Source organism: Apodemus sylvaticus, chromosome 5, assembly GCF_947179515.1.
Source record: "Apodemus sylvaticus chromosome 5, mApoSyl1.1, whole genome shotgun sequence".
NCBI lineage: Eukaryota > Metazoa > Chordata > Mammalia > Rodentia > Muridae > Apodemus > Apodemus sylvaticus.
Genome location: NC_067476.1, coordinates 49,087,842 through 49,106,985, shown reverse-complemented (window position 1 = coordinate 49,106,985; position 19,144 = coordinate 49,087,842). Strand labels below are relative to the sequence as shown.

At 43.8% G+C, this 19,144-nt stretch overlaps 1 protein-coding gene across 1 annotated transcript in view; it reads right to left on the bottom strand.

The window, feature by feature from the left end:
- Positions 1 to 18,720, bottom strand: part of Cers6 (ceramide synthase 6) — a 248,154-nt gene extending 229,434 nt beyond the window's left edge. The window contains exon 1 of the mRNA XM_052182623.1: positions 18,055 to 18,720. Within this exon, the coding sequence (XP_052038583.1) occupies positions 18,055 to 18,224 (170 nt within the window). The 5' untranslated portion in view covers positions 18,225 to 18,720. The remainder of the gene's footprint in view (positions 1 to 18,054) is intronic.
- Between the last annotated feature and the right edge of the window lie 424 nt (positions 18,721 to 19,144).

Sequence of the window (19,144 nt, the reverse complement as noted above, 5' to 3'; positions counted from 1 at the left end):
CTAAATGTAGAGTGCTCATTCCTGACATTAAAATTGATGTTCTCCTTTCTTACTCTAAGATTAATTCAACGCAGATCAAGGATTCTGAAATGTCCAAGTCACGCTGAGCTGGAAAGCAGAGTGGTGAGCGGGAACCAGTGAAGTTCTGTGCAATCTAACTCCGCCTAGGCAGTGAGGAGCACAAAGACGACAGCAGGTGGCCACTCATCCAACCACTCATCCAACTTGGTTTTATTTATAATTAGGAGTTATAATTAGGAGGTGGGGACACTCGGGGTTAAGGGTAGGAGTAGGGTTAGGGGTAGGGGTAGGAGTAGGATTAGGGTGCAAAATCAGGGTTAGGGTTAGGGCGCAAAATCAGGGCTAGGGTTAGGGTAAAGTTGACAGAATGGGATAAGTGAAAGTGCACTTAAAGACACAAGAGACAGTCTGCTCCTTCGCTGTCTCTCTCTTCACATACACACACACACACACACACACACACTTCCTTTCTTTCCCCTTCCCTATTAGCAAGAATATAGCTATGTGCAAACAAGAGCTTTTACTGTACACCAGATCTGCCAATATTCTGACCTTGCATTTCCCAGCCTCAGAACTGTGAAAAATAAATGAATACTGTTTGGATCATCCATTCTGTTCTGGAATCTTGTCACAGCATCTTAAACTGACAAATATGCTTGATTATGTACAGAAAAAGGTTCTACTGCTGTCTCTGAGGAGGGTGCTTCATGTCAATCATGTGCCTGCCCTCCTATTGTACTGATGGGAACTTTTTTTTTTTTTAATTAGACATATGCTGTGATAGGTAATATTGTCAACTTGCAGGGTCTAGAACAACCTTGGAGATAAAATTCTGGGCAAATGGGTAAGGGAATTTCCAGACTGAATTAAAACTGAGATAGGCAGACAAACCCTCCACGTGGGCACATTACCCAGGCTGGAGTCCCAGTCCTGAATGAGAAAGAGGAAGAAGGCTGAGCAGGGGCACTCGCTGACCTCCGGTCCTGGCTGGGGTGTCAGGTAACCAGCTCTATCTCCTTCTGCTCTTTCTTCCCTGCAGACATGGTCCATGCTCTCATCTCTGTGCCAAAATAAGCCCATGCTTCGAATACACATGAGTTATTCCTTCATCAGCTACCTTCTGAGGAAGTGCACAGAGCTAGGAAATGTTCGAGGATCAAAATGAAGGCTCTGAGGTAGATGTCAGTTCACATAACAGTCAGAAACTATGTGTTTTACTTTTCCATGGCCATGATAAAATACCACAGACAAGATTTAGTTGACTTAAGGTTTTCAGAAGATTAGAGTCTCTGATGCTGGAAAGAAGGAAGAGATGAGAGATCACATCTTGATCCACAATAACTGGCGGGGGAAGAGAGATACAGTGCTCCCACACACGAACTAGGAATGACATGACCCTTCAAAGTCTGCCCACAAACTTCCTAATCCTTCCCAAACATTTCCACCAACTGGGGGCCAAGTTTTCAAATATATGAACCTATAGGTGCCATTTTTGTTCAAAATTGCCATTCTGAAATTTCTTTTTCTGTCTTTAATTGGCTTAAGCAAGCTACAGCTTATATCTTAACAACTTATCTTTTCTATATGAGAAAAAGAAATAATAATAATAATAATAGCACAACTTGCCTTTAGTGCATAATCTGAGCCCTGACACTTCATGTACAATCACTTAACAAACTATCATATATTTAAGGTCATTCTAACCTGTTATCTTAGGTTTACCTAGCCAACAGAAATAGTGTTGATTTGAAAATCAGAAAATCAGAACTTGGAACAATCACATAGCTAGTACTTATAAATGTTGGCTTTCTAGTTCAAACCCTTAGCTACAATTTCCATAAAACACTGAGGAAAACACTTCATTTTATCAATCATTTGTCATTAAACTCTTACTTCTAGCTTTATATTTTATATAGCCATAAAATGTAATCATTGAGCTTAATGCACAGTCTTCTTTCCATAATAGTTTCACCAAATCCATGAGCACCAAGTAAAGTCTCTAGAGCTTTAAAGCTATCCTTCTATTCCCAATAGAATAAAAGTAAAAATATTCTACAATATAAAACATATCTTCAAACATTTACTTTTAATAAGCTACTCTAGGATATCGTTTATCATTAGAGATAAATATATGTTCAAGACACAAGGGCAATGTGTCATGATAGCTACAATTTACTTTGCATGCTATCTGGGAAGAAATAAAACAGTAAGCAGCACTGTATTTAAGAGGTATGGAAATGAATGTTCCTGACATTAAATTTTGGCTATTTTCCACATTTTAACAATTTAATACAGGTATAAAAACCTTAATACACAGCATGAGAACCATATGTTTACCTAAGCAAAGAGGTGTGGTGCTATAAAAGGTCTGGAAGGCCATCTTCCTTATAGAGCAAACCCAGCAAGGTAGAAGGCACATGAGGGATGGGTTTCCCCATACAGTGCAGAGAGGGAGCATAAATTGCTACAGTGTTTCCTGAAAGGTTCTGGCAACATTAGCAATTTTAGCTTTGCACATCTTCTGACCCAGCACTTTTACCTCTGTGTGTTAGTTTGGAGTTGACACCTCAGTACAAGCAAGTCTCTATATAATAATGAAGTTGTAACATTGTTTCTGAAAGCATTCATAAAGTATCTGAATGAACTATGACTCTGGCACATGATGTAATACTGTATAAGACTAAAAAAGACCTGCTCCACACTTGCCAGCGCTGGAAAACACTCAAGACACTGCTAAACTGCAGAGACAGGCTAAGTTCTATGGCAGAACTCAGAGTTGATCATTCGGTTTTATATAAATTTAATTCCAATCTATCTGTCTTATATCCAAGTTAATGAACAGAAAGGATTCTAATAGGATATAAACATATTCACTTCTCATGCCAGTCACTTCTAAGGCAAGAATTGAAGCAGTAAGAAAATCAGAACTTGGTTTTGTTTTCTTTCTGCATTGAGTTTCTCAATGAGATTGGAGACATATAAAGTAATTTTTTAGACAATGTTTAAAGGCTTGGTAATCTTAAATATTTAAAATGTTTCCAATATTAATATAGGGAAGCAGTATTAATCATTATAGACATCTGTTATTATCTGAATTTAAGACACAGCCAGATATAGAATAGAAAACTTTTCTTAGATAAGAACTCAGAAGAACACATTTTTTTTTAAAGTGGAGTGTAAGTTTTAAATGTTTAACAGTACAGTGTTTCGACATGTTCAGAATAACAATGTAAGGTTTAAGAACTAGAATGTCTGCTCCGAGATACTGTCTTCCACACATGGCAAGAAAGCTGTACCCATGAAATCTCAGCATCATGGTCACATAAGCAATACGGGCACAAGGACAGCACCATAAACCCCATCCCAGCCAAAGAATACAGGAGACCCATAGCTGCTGAGAGAGGGAGACTCTGTCTTCTCCAGGGATGAGACCCCTGAGAGTTAATCTGATCCCAAGCAGTCAGCTCTAAATGCATATACTCATGAGCAGCAGGAAGTGGACTCAGCAGGCTATATTTATATATACATGTGCAGTGTGTGTGTGTGTGTGTGTGTGTGTGTGTGTGTTAACTAAAGATAGAAAGGTCTTAAATGTGATGGTGGAGGCAACATGGGAGGAACTAAAATGGGAAAGAAAAGGGATAAAGTGACCTAAATTTAGTGCATGTGTAGGGAAATTTTAAAAATATATATAATAAAACAAATTTAAGAAAGGAAAATGGGTATTTTAACTGGTCCCTTCTCTTACTTGCTTACAGTCTCACATCCTCTCCCCATTCTTTCCTAAAATATCTTCTTTATTTGATTTTCTCCTACCAGTGGTTATTATTAGGAATGGGATCTAGGTCTTTGTGCAAGCACTGTATACTGGGCTACATTCCCAGCCATAACATTAAATTTGACAGCCAAAACAGAAGCGCGAGCATGCCTGCGTGTATGTATTCTCCCCCTCGCCCCCTCTGAAAAGCATTCAGGTTTTGGTGGTGTCAAGGACCAGAGCCAACATCATCCTTCACGGGAAACCAATGGCTTTGAGTGGAATCTTGAGCTTTGTTGGTTATCTTAGGTTTTATATCTCCACTCTGAAATTTAATGTTACTTAATTTATAAAACTAGGTCAATACTAACAAGAGGAAATTATGAGAAAGGAAGGTAACAATGGTCTCATAATCTACCTAACTACTTAAACACACAAGTTAGGGCATTTTCTTTGCCGGGTGGCTAGCTTGCCACAAATGAAGCCATCTCCAAATGGAGGTCCTTTGATATCCATGATCTTCTTCCTAGTAGAATGGGGTGCTACCAGGAACTGACACATCTCAATGTCAAAAAGCTTTATTTATTAAAGTATTGATTGATAAAAACATCTTTAGTGGGTTCACTTTGTTGTAATTCAGTGATCTGGATCATGCACCCTTCTGTGCATGTTTCTGTATGTATCCTATACATATTGACGGGAAAAAAAAAAAAAAAAAAAAAAAAACCAAACCACAGAGCTGCTTGTTGGGTAAGTGCTCACTACACATTTGAGTGCTGGGGTTTGCAATTAGTGCGAATACCCATTCGGTATACTATGACTGAACCAGGCTCTACTAATTTTTGGTCCAAGTCAGAGTTATAGGTCTGGCTGTAGCACACATACTGAAATCAACGAAATCAATGCCACCTCTCTCACTTCCTTTCTTTCTCTGGGTCTCACTTTCTCCAAATCTGAGCACTGGCCTCAGGACAAGAAAGAAGGTGCTTAACGTGCTTATCTCCGCTTGCAAAGGCAAGCACATCTCCCTCAGAGTTCACAGTGAAGCACCCTCAGTTAGACGGACATTAAAACAGGCCAAATTGAAAGACCCCAGGACCAAGTGCACCCGATTTAGGAACACTTTAGACAACATGAAAAGCTTAAAATTCCTTGGATTATCTGACTATTATCTAAACCTTGGGTAAAGGTTTAGACACGGGCTAACAAATTGGAATGGATACTGATAGGAACGAAGGCCAGCAAGCTCACTTCTGCTTTCAGTGCAACTTTTCTTTGTCTTATCACCTTCAACTCTGAAGAGAGAGAAAATGGTTTGTCAAGCAAAAAAAAAAAAAAAAAAAAAAAAAATTGTCATCTCAACATGGTGGAAAACAATAACAACTGCATAGCCTTTAAAAAAAAAAAATCAGAAAAAAACCTTTAGTGTTATACCATGAAGTCATGCCTGAAAACAGTGTGAACATTTATTCCGTGTTACTTATTACAGTTTCAAAACACCAAAGTATTTTAATGTTGAGGTTAGCAAGAGTGTGTCGTGCTGAATGCTTCGAGGAACTCGCCGTGTGCATAGACTGGCACCACTCATCATTGCTCTGGCAAATACAAGTGATAACAGGACAGCTAGCACCCGACTGAGGGCCACAGGTCAATTCAAGTCCCCTCAAATTGCTTCCATGCACATCAGACATTTTGGATTGATGACGTAGCCTATCCAAGCAAGAGGGGAACTAAGGTATAGCAATAGCCAGGAAGTGGGATACAGCGGCCAAAGGGGGGGAGCAAGCGCCAGCTGTCCCCCGCTAGCTGCTCTCGAGTCCTAAATGGCTTCACTGTGCCAGATGAGGACAGCTGAGTTGGGTCAGGCGGGCGGGACTGACAACCATGAACCCAGCTCTTACTCAGAGAGCTACAGCTAAAGCTATCTCTGAGGGAGGGAACCTCAGAATGCCTGGAATCTCCCAGGACATGGCTCCTCAAACACTAAGCTACAGTCAGGTGACAGGCTTGTTTCCCCGAGTCTGGTTTCTCAAACAAACACAGGTACCCAAGTCTAGCAACAGCAAGAGTCACACCATTGTAAAGCTCAACACAATCAGACTCACAAGACGCATGGGCCACAAAGTGTTTGCTGGCCTGTCCCTGCCTCAGAAATAACAGCTGGTGGACAACTGCCACCTGCGTGTCTATTTTTGAGCACTGGCGTGTTCCCTTTGCAAGCCACAAGCAGCCTGTTGAGTGCGGCTGACGGACGGACAATCAGCCTAACAAGCTAGATGGAACACAGTGGTGGCAAAAGCGGGGGCGGGGTGGGGGAGGCGAGTACATGATTTCAGTGACACACAGGGTCAACACGTGGGTGGGAAGGAGCCAGTACACAGAGAACTGGCCCAGGGCACCTGAGAGCCACAGCCCACACTTTATGGGAAGTCTTCTGATACCCTTCATTAAAAACAAAAGCCACAAATCTTGGCCCGTGGACAGGCAGCCCATGCGACTCAAGTCTCCAAGGCAGTCTCATTTCTTACAATCACTCTCGGTCTCTGCAGGGTGAGGCAGTGCAACTGTTTTCACTGTGTGAATGCCCCGGGCTGTGACACCCATGTGCTTAGTGAGGGAGGATGGTGAGTCTAGCTCCCCCTGCACTGAAGGTCTTTCCACAAGACACTGTCTGCAGCTTACAGGCTCTGCCAGGACCTGAATGCCCCAGGTCCTCTGAGGCTCTAAGGCTTATTAGCTTGCCATGCCCACCTAAAGAAAGCTAGAGCTTTTCATCTTGGCCATTATTTCTCAATGTGGCTTCAGATTATGGGTGTCCCATACAATGTGTGACAGTGGTATTGTAGGTCACCCAGATCTTGAAGAGTATTTTATCGATTTGACATATTTGTATTTAGAATTGGTTTCCCTGGATATGTAATAACTTTGAGTCAGGTTTTTTTTTTTTTAATTTATTTTTTTTAACATTACCTACAAATAATTGACACCCTTTACTTCCCTTTACTGCAGGCGAACGGTCTCCACCCCACCCTCACATCAGTACCCAACTACCGGCTGACCCACTGTACACTGAACTAGTTGGGAATGAGTAAGTTTCAACTTCCTTCAAAGCAGAAAAGTTCACGATTCTGCTGAACTATTGCTAAGACAATTTTTGGACTTGCCACTGTAAAAATTGTGGTTTTATTTATCTCTGCCTCACTTCCTCATTTAAAGGGCAACCCACCACAAATACTGTACTAAATCACCCTAAAATACTCTGTCACTACCCTTTTCTCCAAAGTGGCAGATTTAAAATATTATTTACAAGGCCAGACATTTACAAATTATATTTAAACTATGGCTAGTTGGAAATATGTCCATGGCTGAGAGCTAATCCAATCCCTCCTGAATTTCTGGAGTCAGGTGAAGAGAGCCAGCTGGCCAGACAGACACACACACACACACACACACACACACACACTTCAAGAGCAAATGTGGGGGGTACTCAGCTGTTTCTCTAATGGAAAAGACACGAACATATTTTTCCAGCCCAAGTTGAATGCTTATATTTTTTATAAATATGAACTCAATGGTAATAGACTGAACCTTTTCTATTTAAACATTTTAATTGTGTGTATATTGTGTGACTATGAGTTTGTGCATAGGAGTATAGTGTCTGCAGAGGCTAGAGGGGGCATCATATACCCTGGAGCTACATGTAGTTCCTGACAGCCATGAGCCACCTGACTTAGGTGCTCGAAAGAAAGCCTCCTTCCTCTGTAAGGGCAGTTCACAGTCTTAACTGCTGTGCGGTTTCTCCAGCCCTATTTCTTTTCTTCTTCAGCATCAAAAGGAAATAATCCACAGGACCTCAAATTCTGAAAGGAATCAGCCAGTGTCAGTCTTGCTGCTTTCCTGTGTTGAGAAGCTATTAGAAGGAGAAAAGGAGCTCTGAGCTATCTGGTCATTAACGCCCAAGCCCATCAACTATATTACATGAGTCTGGAGTAGCCAAGGCCCCATTCTTCGTGAGGCTGCTAGGGCTGTTCTGACAGATGCCACTAGAACCATCAGAATCTTTCCAGCAGACAAACCTAAGAAAGAAGAGGAAAGAGAATAGGAACGTACAATTCCAATGCGTGGAGATGTCCTGTTTAGTTAAGACTGGCTTTGTACAGGAAGTGGATCTGTGTGTGTTCATCATGCACAGTGGAGTCAGATAAATGTGGTATCCGCGCATCAGAGTTCCGCTACAGCCCAGAAGGTAACTGCGAGGAGACACCTGTGAAAGGCCAGAATAAACCTGCAGCAAGAGCAGCCGCTCGCTCTGCCAACCATTCTCATCCCAACCTCAGACCTGCTCTGTATGTTTTATGAGGGGTTCCAGGCTTCTAGGCCTGTGGCTTGTAAGTGGCAGAGCCAGAATAAGGTTCGGATCCTTAGTCAATATGAATGCCAATTTTCATGTTTGCTATGACCAGTGGTGATAGCAAATGAACCCATTTCCCTTGAGAATGCAGGCAATACAACAGAGATGAAACCAGGAACGGGAGGTGAGCCAGGATTCCCTGCAAGGTAATACCCTCCACAGACAGAAACGGAATTTCCTTAGAAAACCCTAGAGAAAGACTTCTCCAGGAGCTCCCGGTCAAAGGTGCAGGATCCAGGGATCTAGCAAATCCAGATTTGATGTGGCTTGTCACTGGCCACACCTCTTCAAAACAGATCACTTTTGTATAACCAAACAGGCAGTTCCTGGTATACAATACTCATTACAGATAGTTGAGGGGGTGTCCTGAGTCCTCCTCCCTAAACCAAGCATACTGCTGAAGGCAGCGCTTCAAGTCCCAACACTAAATATTTACTCAACCGATTAAATCCTCCAGTCCCAGGGTCAACTACATAAATGGGCCTCATAGCCTGCACCATAGCACCCTCTCCATGCCCCTCCCCCCACACTAACAGGCTAAACTCCATTACTGAACATTACTTGCCAATACATGCTAAACACTACACTACCATATCGGAATGAAACAATGAGTGGTTTTAACTTAGTCCCCCTTTCAGAATTACAAAGGAAGCACCTCTACCCCCATTTTTCAGTTGAGGACAACTAATTCCAGAGAATTCAGTCCACAGCTACATAGCTGGTAAAAGAATATCCAGACTTTAAACCAAGTTGTATAATCTTTCTGCTATTCCTCTGGGTACCCATTAACAATTGGTATAGCTGTACATGTCTATTTAAGTGCAGGAAACACACAAAACTAACGATTTCAATGCACCATCCTCGTCAACGCCTTCTGATGCTCCTGAAGACACACCCACTGACACACAGCACCATTGCTCTACAACACCAAAGTGACTGTTACTTTCTCCATTTTCCGACACTCAAGTTACTTATGTCCAAATTACCGCTCTGCTGCAATGGCCAAGTCACTTCATTCTGCTTTGAAACAGTGATCTATTAAAACAAGATCTGCAGAGTCACTCAGACTAGTTGGCAACTCCTTCTGGTACTGGCCACATCAGTCCCATACAAGATTTTAGATGGTTTTCCATGTCCTCTCCCCACTTTAAATGATCCCTCTCCCTCTCTTGAGACTTCCTGGTGGCCCTAGTGCCTCTAAAGAGTCTTCACTAATGTGGAGAAAGAGGAGAGGAGAGAGGGAGGGAGGCAGGCACAGAAAATAAAAGAGCTGTGCTTTCAGACAGCTCTAGGGAGGCAGGAATATCTTGTAACCTGAACACCTCCCAGATAAGATGTGACATTTATGCAGACAATGGCAAGTCCCAGCAAATGTTAGTCCTAGGTCACTGTGCAAAGAGATTACTTGGTAAAGGAATGTCTCTCTCTCTCGTAATTAAAAACCATTCAGCTATTTCCACCACACCCCACAATTCTTCTGAGATAAATGCAAAGGCCTGAACAGGAAACACTAGCACTCTGAAAGAGATCCATTCTGAAAGACACCAGAAAAAAAAATCCATTTTGAAAATGCTCCAAATATTCTCACAGATGATTTAAAGAAAGCAGAGTTCTACACCAGGACTAGACACTTTAATCAGTTTTCAAAACAAGTGCTCTGCATGAATCTGTTGACACGTCCGAGCCAATGCACTATGCAGATTTCAGAAAATTATATTCAAGTATTCAAATGTTCTAATCACTTGCTTACAAACTGCATGTGACAGCGAATGGAAAGAGGCAAGAAACTCAAGCCCAATCTCACCTCTCCCAGATCTCCTTGGCTCCATCGGTGGCCACACCCCACGGCTCAGGAGGAAGTTACCCCATTGTCCTTGCTTATAAATGGGTCCCGAACTGGCCGGGATATATTTTCTGTAATCCTGAGATGCAGGAGAACCACACACTGAGTTCTTCTAGAACCCTGCACTCCCCCTTGGGAAATTATGCACCATGCTTTCTCAGAACTCTGTACTCTCTCTGTCATGCTGATTAACAAACTAATTTGCCAGCCCTGGTAGTGAACACCCTTAATCCCAGCTCTGAGAAACAGAGGCCAGTGGATCTTGGTGAGTTCAAGGCCAGCCAGGGCTACACAGTGAGCTCCAGAACTGCCAGGGCTACATAATGAGAACTTATCTCTAAATAAAATAAAATAAAATAATGAGTAAAATAACAAGACAAGCTCCTTTATGCAAGTATCTTCCACAAAAGTTCAGCAAGCTCAAGTGCTTACTGATCTCTGGATCTCGACCCGTCTTCCCTCCCCTCCCTCCACACCCATGCCACATAGTCCCAGACAGAAGAGGACCAATCATCAACATGAAGCTAGCTATTCAGTTTAATGCTTAAGGGAGCCAACACCAAGAGGAGTGGCACATCTGTTTCACCTACAAAGGCCCCAGACCCAGAGCACGGAAGATAGCTATGTCTAGGGAGACATTTTTAACTCATTGAAATTTCTAAATTTTTTCTCTTTTGTTGTAGTTAAACACATTTAGCACAAAAGGTCGGACCTTAAACATTTTAAGTGTACAATTCCATTTTACCCCTGCCGTCCGAATGTTCCTGGCTCCCTTCTCCAGTTTCACATGCTGAAACTGAATTAATGGCAGGATGGCATTCGGTGGGTTTGGGGTGTGTATTTTTCTGTGGGTTAGTTAATTATCGGTTTTTAAAGATTTACTTTTAGTAGTTTTAATTATGTTACATAGGTGTGAGTGTAAGTGTCTGTGGAGGACAGAGGATATAGAATCCCTAGAGCAGAAGTTAAAGGCTGCTCTAAGACACACACACACATACACACACACACACACACACACAAAGTGCTGGTAACCAAACTCAGGTCCTCTGCCATAGTAGTTCATGCCCTTCACAACTGAGCCATCTCACTGGCACATAATTCCTTTTGTAATCAAAAGTTCAGAATCATAGCAACGAATTTAGACATTATCTCCAAGAGTCCCTTCCTAGAAAAGCTATTCACTCTTCCTGGCCCTGCCCTCATCCCAGCCCTGCCTCTCCATCTCCCTCTCCACCACAGACTCAAGTACGCGGCTCCTGGCAGCATCTCTCTACTGTGTACTCAGAAACCTTCCTGAGGAGAAATGCTTTATAGGGAGAGGCAGGAGGCAAAAAGAAATACAAGAGTGTAAACATGGTCAGATAAACAGACCAAGACAAGACAGAGGAGGAGGAGGAGGAGAGAGGGAGGAAGTGCAAGAGGAAGAGGAGGAGGAGCAGGAAGAAGAGGATCACTACTTTTCTGCCAAAAATAAACATAAAATCACATCTCTTCATCTCAATAAGAAAATATCCATGACTTCAGACAAAGCAAAATGTATGCTACCAATTGATTTTGAAATAAGTTATTTCCAGCGTCGACACGCACAATTCATATTTCAACAGAAACCTATCTTCAAGTCTCCTAGGAAATCTGCACTCTCCCAAGGACTGCCAAGGATTATTGTCCTAGACAACTAGCTGGCAACCTATATCCATCAAGAGCACTGGAGTAGTTATTCCTGAGCACTTAGAAATACTACTTCTAGAACATATGTTCTTAAGAAATCAATGGAACTGAAAGATTAATCTACAAGAACTAGAAGAAAGTCTGTAAATCCAACAAAACAATTCATCCCCAGTGTAGAATGAAGGGGAAAAATAAAATAAGGATAATGATTACCAAGAGGCCAACATATTTAAATAACAAAGAGAAAGGTAAAGGGTAATCTAACCATATAATCAAAGCAAATTGGACACCCCAATATCCTGACTCAAAAGCATTTGAAAAATGGTCAAAAGAAGACGAAATGGGGAAAAACATAAAATTTTGCTTTAGAAATCTGCTTTTGTCTGGTAATAGGGAAATAAGTGTAAACTTTTTATTGTATTGTATTTTTTACTTTACATCCTGCTCTCTGTCCCCTGCCTGGCCACCCCCTCCCTAATCTTTCTCCCCTTCCCCTCCCCTTCTTATCTGAGCAAGGGAGGGCCACCACCCCCAGGGGATCCCCCACACCCTGGCAGAGAAATGTGAACTTAATAAACTTAAAGCTGTCCACATGCAGTGAGTGCTTGGGCTCCAGCATTTGTCAGCAAGGCTTAGTCAGGTAACCTTAAGACAAACATGGCGATGCCTGGCTAAGCCATGGAAGAAATTCATCTGAAACCCCATTTCCCTTTGGCTGCCCTTCTCCAGCACAACTACTTCTGAAATACCCTACAAGTAGGAACTCTGGAGAGGAACTATGCAGCCCTCCCTCCCTGTGGGGGACAGAGAGGTTCACAGAAAAGTCCCCAGTGGAGCCTGGGCGCTGGTTTCATAACAAAAAAAGGTCTGTAAGTCATTTGTGGTAGGATCAGGTTTTCTCACAGACTTCCCCTACTGTCCCACAGCACTGCACACTAAGAAGGGAATCAGACCTTTTTCCCCCCAGCTCAGCCTGTTACAATCAGCTAAATTATCACAGCATTATAAGGCAGATCTTTTATTTTGCTGAATGAAAAACTCTTGCTAAACGTCTTCAAATAACACTGTCCATTTTATTTGTTTACACACACACACACACACACACACACACACCCTTGGTAATAGATTTCTCCAAACCCAGGTTAAAAACCATAATCAAGAATCTCTTTGAGAATCTAGCTCTTAGCTCTTCTATGTGTCTGTGACACAGCAGGTGTCTACAGTAACACCATTTATCTAATAAGCTAAGTAAGTTGCACTTATAGCATTTAATAGCTAGCCCTGAGTTCACGCAGAGAAAATGCTCCTGTGAAGGTTATCCCGCTCTTCTCAACTGTGTCTGAGGCGACCTGCATTTCATTAGACTAACACCTGTCAGCACCGGACATGAAATCGGCTCCTGCACGTTTCCGTGGCAGTCCTCCTCTTACTCCCCCGACCTGAACACACCACCCCACTCCATCAGTTCCTCTTCCCAAGCCCTTGGTTCCCTCCTGCTCAGGTGCCCCTACTTGATTCATCAGCAAGGCAGAAACTTAAGGAAAGCCAGAAGGAAAGGCCGGCCAGCCAGGCATCTCCTTCCACAAAACTTAAGACACCTGTGCCCTGATGGTTTGGGAAGACACTGCCCTTTTGGATCTGAGCATGCTCTCTGGGCTGGGGGTCAACACCTGAAGCATGACACGCCTCATGTAGTGTGGCACTGAGAGCCACCCTGTCAGGAGTGAGCTGCTGCTCCCTCAGCTCAACTCTGGATTCCAACAGAAAGAGTTCTGAGAGAGATCAAGCAATTATTTTCTATGTAGGCGTTTCCTTTTGGTTAGTGGGGAACATTGTTAACATTTCGGAGCACAAGTGATAACAACCCAAATGAGTCTTTTGTTCTAAACACAATAGAAAAACACCTTTAAAATAACTGACTAGAATATTACTGCAAAAAAAAAACCCCAAAATAATAAACAAACAAAATCCACTTTATTCTGAAAAGGCTTATTTCTGCTTCCCAAAGCAAGATGGTTAAGTCCCTCACAGTCCCATGAGATAATAACTACCAATCTTCAAATGCAGGGGATCCACAAGAGGCAGAGATTTGGAAGGAAAGGTAAAGTACAGGCCCTACCCCACAACCACCACCCATCCCCATCTTTTCATCTCCAGAAGACTTGAAAGCAGTGAAGAGTTAGCGGTACCACCACAGCCACTGCATCATGATTGCTAACAACAGCCAAATTCATCCCACTAAGTAGCTACCAACAGATGGACAGAAAAATAACTTATATACACAAAATGGAGCATTTTCTGACCTTAAAAGAAAAATGTCTTTCATTTGCAACATGTATGAGGTAAAATAAGCCAAATCTTTAAAGAACAAACACCGTATGTTCACGTAAATACATATATACATATGTATGTGTATATATTCATATATATACACACATGTAAACACATATATACATATACACACATGTATATACATATATCCACATATATATGTAAGTATATGTAAATCTTCATACCTGTGTGTGTGTGTGTGTGTGTATATATATATATATATCCATATGCACACATATACTCACATGTCTTCCAACCTTACACAATCACTACCATATAAGTAGAGAGTAGAATGGAAATTACTAGAGTACAAGAGAATAAAGAAAGAAGTGGAGGTGGGCCAAATTTTAGTTAGGAGGAATGTCTTTTTAAGATCTATTACATAGGAAGGCAATCATGTCAAATAAAACAGTCAAGAATAAATACATGAGAAGAAATAAATTTCTCAAGTGACAGGTACATTTGTTCACGTGATGAAATTATCGCACATGCCCGCGCCGCAGTATACTTTACCTCAAATATACCTTTAGTCAGTTCATGTGGAGAGAATAAAAATAAAAAATGTTTGATGCCATAAGTAACAACAACGAAAGAATATCTTTCAGCGGCAGGAACTGGACCAAACTTGCAATGCATGCTCACTAGAACTTGGCTTTCCTGATTCATGGTCAGAACTGTCTGCATTCCTTTTAAATCCACCAAAAAGAAAAAACAGTAAAGTTGCCTTTCATAAACACAATCCCCAGAAGTTTCATTTCCAATCAGGAACTCAACCAAACTTTAATTTCTCATGTATAACACATTTTCTAAAATGTGAAGTTGGAAGAAGCCTTTGTTACGATTCCCAGGGACAGTCTAAAGAATAGGAACAAGTGTTAAATCAAGACATGGAATAGCTGATAGTTCTACACTATCAAGTATTTTTTTTTTTCTGTCAAGTCACCAATATAATAGTAGCCATTAAAATGTTCATCCTTTTGTTTTGGTTTGTTTTGGTTTGTTTTGGTTTTTTGGGACAGGGTTTCTCTGTGTAGCCTGGCTATCCTGGAACTTGCTCTGTAGACCAGGTTAGCCTTTAACTCAGAGATTTCACCTGGTTCTGCCTCCCCAGTGCTGGGATTAAAGGCATGAAGAGATACTATGTGTTTGCTTTTCAAGAGTTTTACTCTGCTAATCAGGTAGTAAGAACACTGGCTCACGCCATTTCTCTCCAGGGCTAAGGGTAGCACAAGGCTGCTACTAACAGCCCTGGGTGTTTCACAGGCTCAAGTCAGTGACCTTAGACTGCTCTATTTTTAATCAGCCATGCTGGGACACCATATTGTTCTCCATATGCTGTTGCAGAATGACATGCCCTAGCCACTACTGCCTCCTCTGTCACACCCCCAAACAGTGGCAGAAAAAAATGAAAAGATAGGGCTAGTCAATTGATAAGACCCAGCTCATCAATTGATAAGACCCCAATCAGTCAGTTCATTAGTGCTTTCCTGTGTGGAGAGAAATGTGTTATACTCAAGTCACATCCAAGTGTGTAATTCTGGGGAAACATTCCTGACTTCCCGTAATGGGAGATAAAGATCTTGGATAAGCAAGCATTTCATGTATATTCTCAAGTTTGAAGTAAATGATAACCAAAAGCACGGACTCTCATCTGGAAAACGCTAGGAAGTGTCTCTATTTCAAAAGCATTCATTTTATGATGGGATTCTTTGATGTTAGCCAACAGGGAACACTACAGAGAAACACACTCCATGTGCATCACGTCAAAAGGGTGCCTAGCATGAGCTGTGCTGGTCGGGCTCAACTACACGGACACTGGTAAATGCATACCACAGGTGGAATAGCAGAGTGTGTACTTCGGGTTTGATAAAAACCCAAAAATGTAGAACCTCTCACTCCAAATGTCATAACTCTTCAACTTTTAGAAACCTGGGTCTGAATGGTTAAAGTTACATCTGTTGGGACCATAGAAAGAAGAAACAAAGGAGTTACCCTCCAGGAAGTCAGCAGCGTCCCACCGTACAAGGGTAACAAAGAGTTATTACTCACTTCCTAGACAGTCCATTAAATGCCTTCTACTCATATTGACTGTCTCGACAGCATGAGAGCAGCGCGCGCGCGCGCGCGCACACACACACACACACACATCACTACTGGTAGTTGAAGGTTGATTGCTAATCCTTTTGCATAAATTCTTAGGTCATTAAATTATGCTAGGAAGAAAAATATTTCTGGAAAAAGAAAACTGAACCTTCAGTCTGATACTATATCAGTGGTGTGTGTGTGTCTGTCTGTCTGTCTGTGTGTGTCTGTGTGTGTCTGTGTGTGTGTGTGTGTGTGTAAGACAAAGAAAGCCAAGCACAAACCAAGCTATCTTCATCTTTAATATTTTCCAACCTACTTAAGAGCCCAGATTCAGAATGAGAGAACGTTGAGGAAATGTAGCTTTCACCTACGGTTCATGAACTGCCTTGGTTTTTGTTCTCCAGAATCTACAACTAAAGATTTCCTTTAAAGTAGATACCCAAAAGTAAACCCAGGCAGATTTCCTCCGGTGTCATCCAGCAACCCCCCACCCCACATTCCTGAAAGCCAGCTTGTCTTTGCAGAAACGGCAAGGTTGGACCTGACTTCCTATTTTCTGTAGGTAAATAGTTGCAGCCTTCAAACACACCAGCTTTGTCACAGTGAGACTCAGCGCTGGATCAATGACATATCTGCACCGGATTCCAATCCTTTTAAAATAGAGGCTGTCCCTTTGTGTGAGTCAATTTTAGCATGGCAACAGCTGACTTAGTTCCCAATCAACAACACTGCCCATTGAAAAACACACCTTCCTTAGAACAAAACATACTTTTTGGTTCCCAGGAAGCTTTGTTGCTATTTCAGGCAACAAAAGACACAAAGGATACATTCTGACATCCTCGCTAATGGTTTTAGGCAAACCAAGAGTAAACAAGATAGCAGCAGCAGCCAGAGAAACAGCCAAGGTGAGCCGGAGACAGGGAAGGGAGGTTAGAGTAGAAGGGGATATTTGTGATCTAAGAAATCAGCCTTCGCTGATGAATGGGGGTGGGAGGAGGAAAGAGGAAGGCGATTTTTTTTTCAGTTAAAAGAAAGAAGTGTGCGGTGCCGATTTTGTTTCACGAGTGAGTGTTGAATGCACAGCAGGCAAAATCTAGTTCTGTGACTTAAGGCTGACTCAATGAGAGTAATACAAGTTTGTGTACGGATACAATGGAGAGATCTAACCAAGTCGAGGACTCCTACCAAGAATTATGTGACAATTCTTTTAACGTTTCAAGTGTCTTCCGGTACCGGCAAGAAGGTAATGATTAGTCACGGGGTTCTACTATCGATTTAAATGACTATTCCGAGGGGCACCGGTCCTGTTCTGCCCTCTTTTAAAGAAACCAGTAACGATCCGGAGTGCTGTCGTCACCCATTTCCCAGGACCGAAGGCCTAAAACTCGGTGTCACGGATGGAAGCCAGGGAGCAAGCAGAAGCCAAAGGTCCGGGCAAATTCTTCTGCAGCGCGGACGGCGTGCGTGCGGGAGTGGAAGGGCTGGAAGTGTGTGCGCTCCTCCTCCCTCCGGGCCGCGCGTCCCCATCGTTCCAGGCTGTCAGGTGGGTGGCGGCGAGCCTCGGAGAAGCTAAGTCTGGAAGCGACCAGTGCCGCTCTGAGGGAGCCGGCCGAGCCCCAGGCGCAGCGGTTCCCCGCGGCCAGCCTCCGCTCACCTTTGTTCGCCGACCCTCTGTCGGAGGAGGAAGCCGGGAAAGGAGGAGCGCGGGCGGTGACCGAGCGCCCCGCCGCCCCTCCGTGGCGCCCCGGAGGAAATCCGCGGTCCAGTTGGACCCTCCCTAGCTCCCTAGAAGCTAGCCCGGCCGAGAGATCGGGGACCCCATAGTGAACACAAAGGTTGGGAGGTGTGAGCCCAAGCGCGGGGGCGTGCGCCACGGAGCAGGCGAGTGTGCACGCGTGTGCGTGTGTGCAGAAGAGCAGGCACTCCGGCCCTTCTTACCTCTCGAAGATGAGCCGCACCATGAAGATGCAGAAGGCCAACGGGAAGGCGAGGTAGAGGTCCTCCGCCTGCGGGAAGGTGGCTTCCTCTGTGTTCTTCAGGTCTGCCCAGGTGACATTGTGCGGAAGCCAAAACCGCTCGTTCCAGAACCAGGCTAAGATCCCTGCCATCTTGCTTTGTCCACTCCTGTGTCGCTGCTCCCGCGCTCCTCCGAGCTCTCTGCAGCGCAGGGCACTGGGGATGCGCGCTGGGTTGGCCGGGAGCCTGTGCCGCTGCCGCTCCGCCTGCCGCCGCCTCCTCCGTGGCCGCTGCACTCTCAGGCTCAGCGATCCGTTCCACTCCTCCCTCTGGCCGCGCTGGGAAAAGGGCCGCCTCGCCTGTCACGTGGTAGCCTGGCCGCACTCCCTGATTGGCTAATGTTCCCGTCAAGCACCGAGGCACACGCGGCCGGCTCGCCCACGCCCTGGGAGCTGCGGGCCGCGCTCGGGCTCTGGCCCCGCACCTGGAGCGCGTCCCGCACCTCCGTCCCAGCCCCAAGTTGGGTCGCACCTGGTCAGAACGCCAGCTCCTGCCCCATTGGAGTTTCTACGCTCTTGTCCTCTTCCTGAGCGCCGGGAGGCGAAAAGGAGCCTGGTAGGGGCCGAGCTTCCAGCGAGAGCCCTGCTCTGAAAAAGAACCTCAGAAGAAGAAGTAGGGGGCGCAAAGGAGGAAGGAGTGGGAGGGGGAAGGATCTTCTTCTCCAGTGCTAAAAGAAAATCAGGAACTGGGGCTGGATGATTTGGCAAGAGACTTCTGCCTCCGACCCGCACCTCACCCCCTCCTTGACCTTCCTGCCACGTTTTACACTACTGCTTCTCTTTGAGCTGGCTCCCCAAGGAACGAGGTTTCTAATTTTGATTTATGAAGTAGCTCACGAAATTAGGCATTTGTGATTGATTAATGAATTGCTTGATGATGCTGTGTGATGGTGACAGCCGCTAGTAACAACAGCATTATGGAAAACTGCTCCAGTAACCTCTGAAAATACTGTGGGAACCACATTTTGACTTGGTAGATAATGGGGCGGGGGGGGGGGGTATTTATTCCTTTT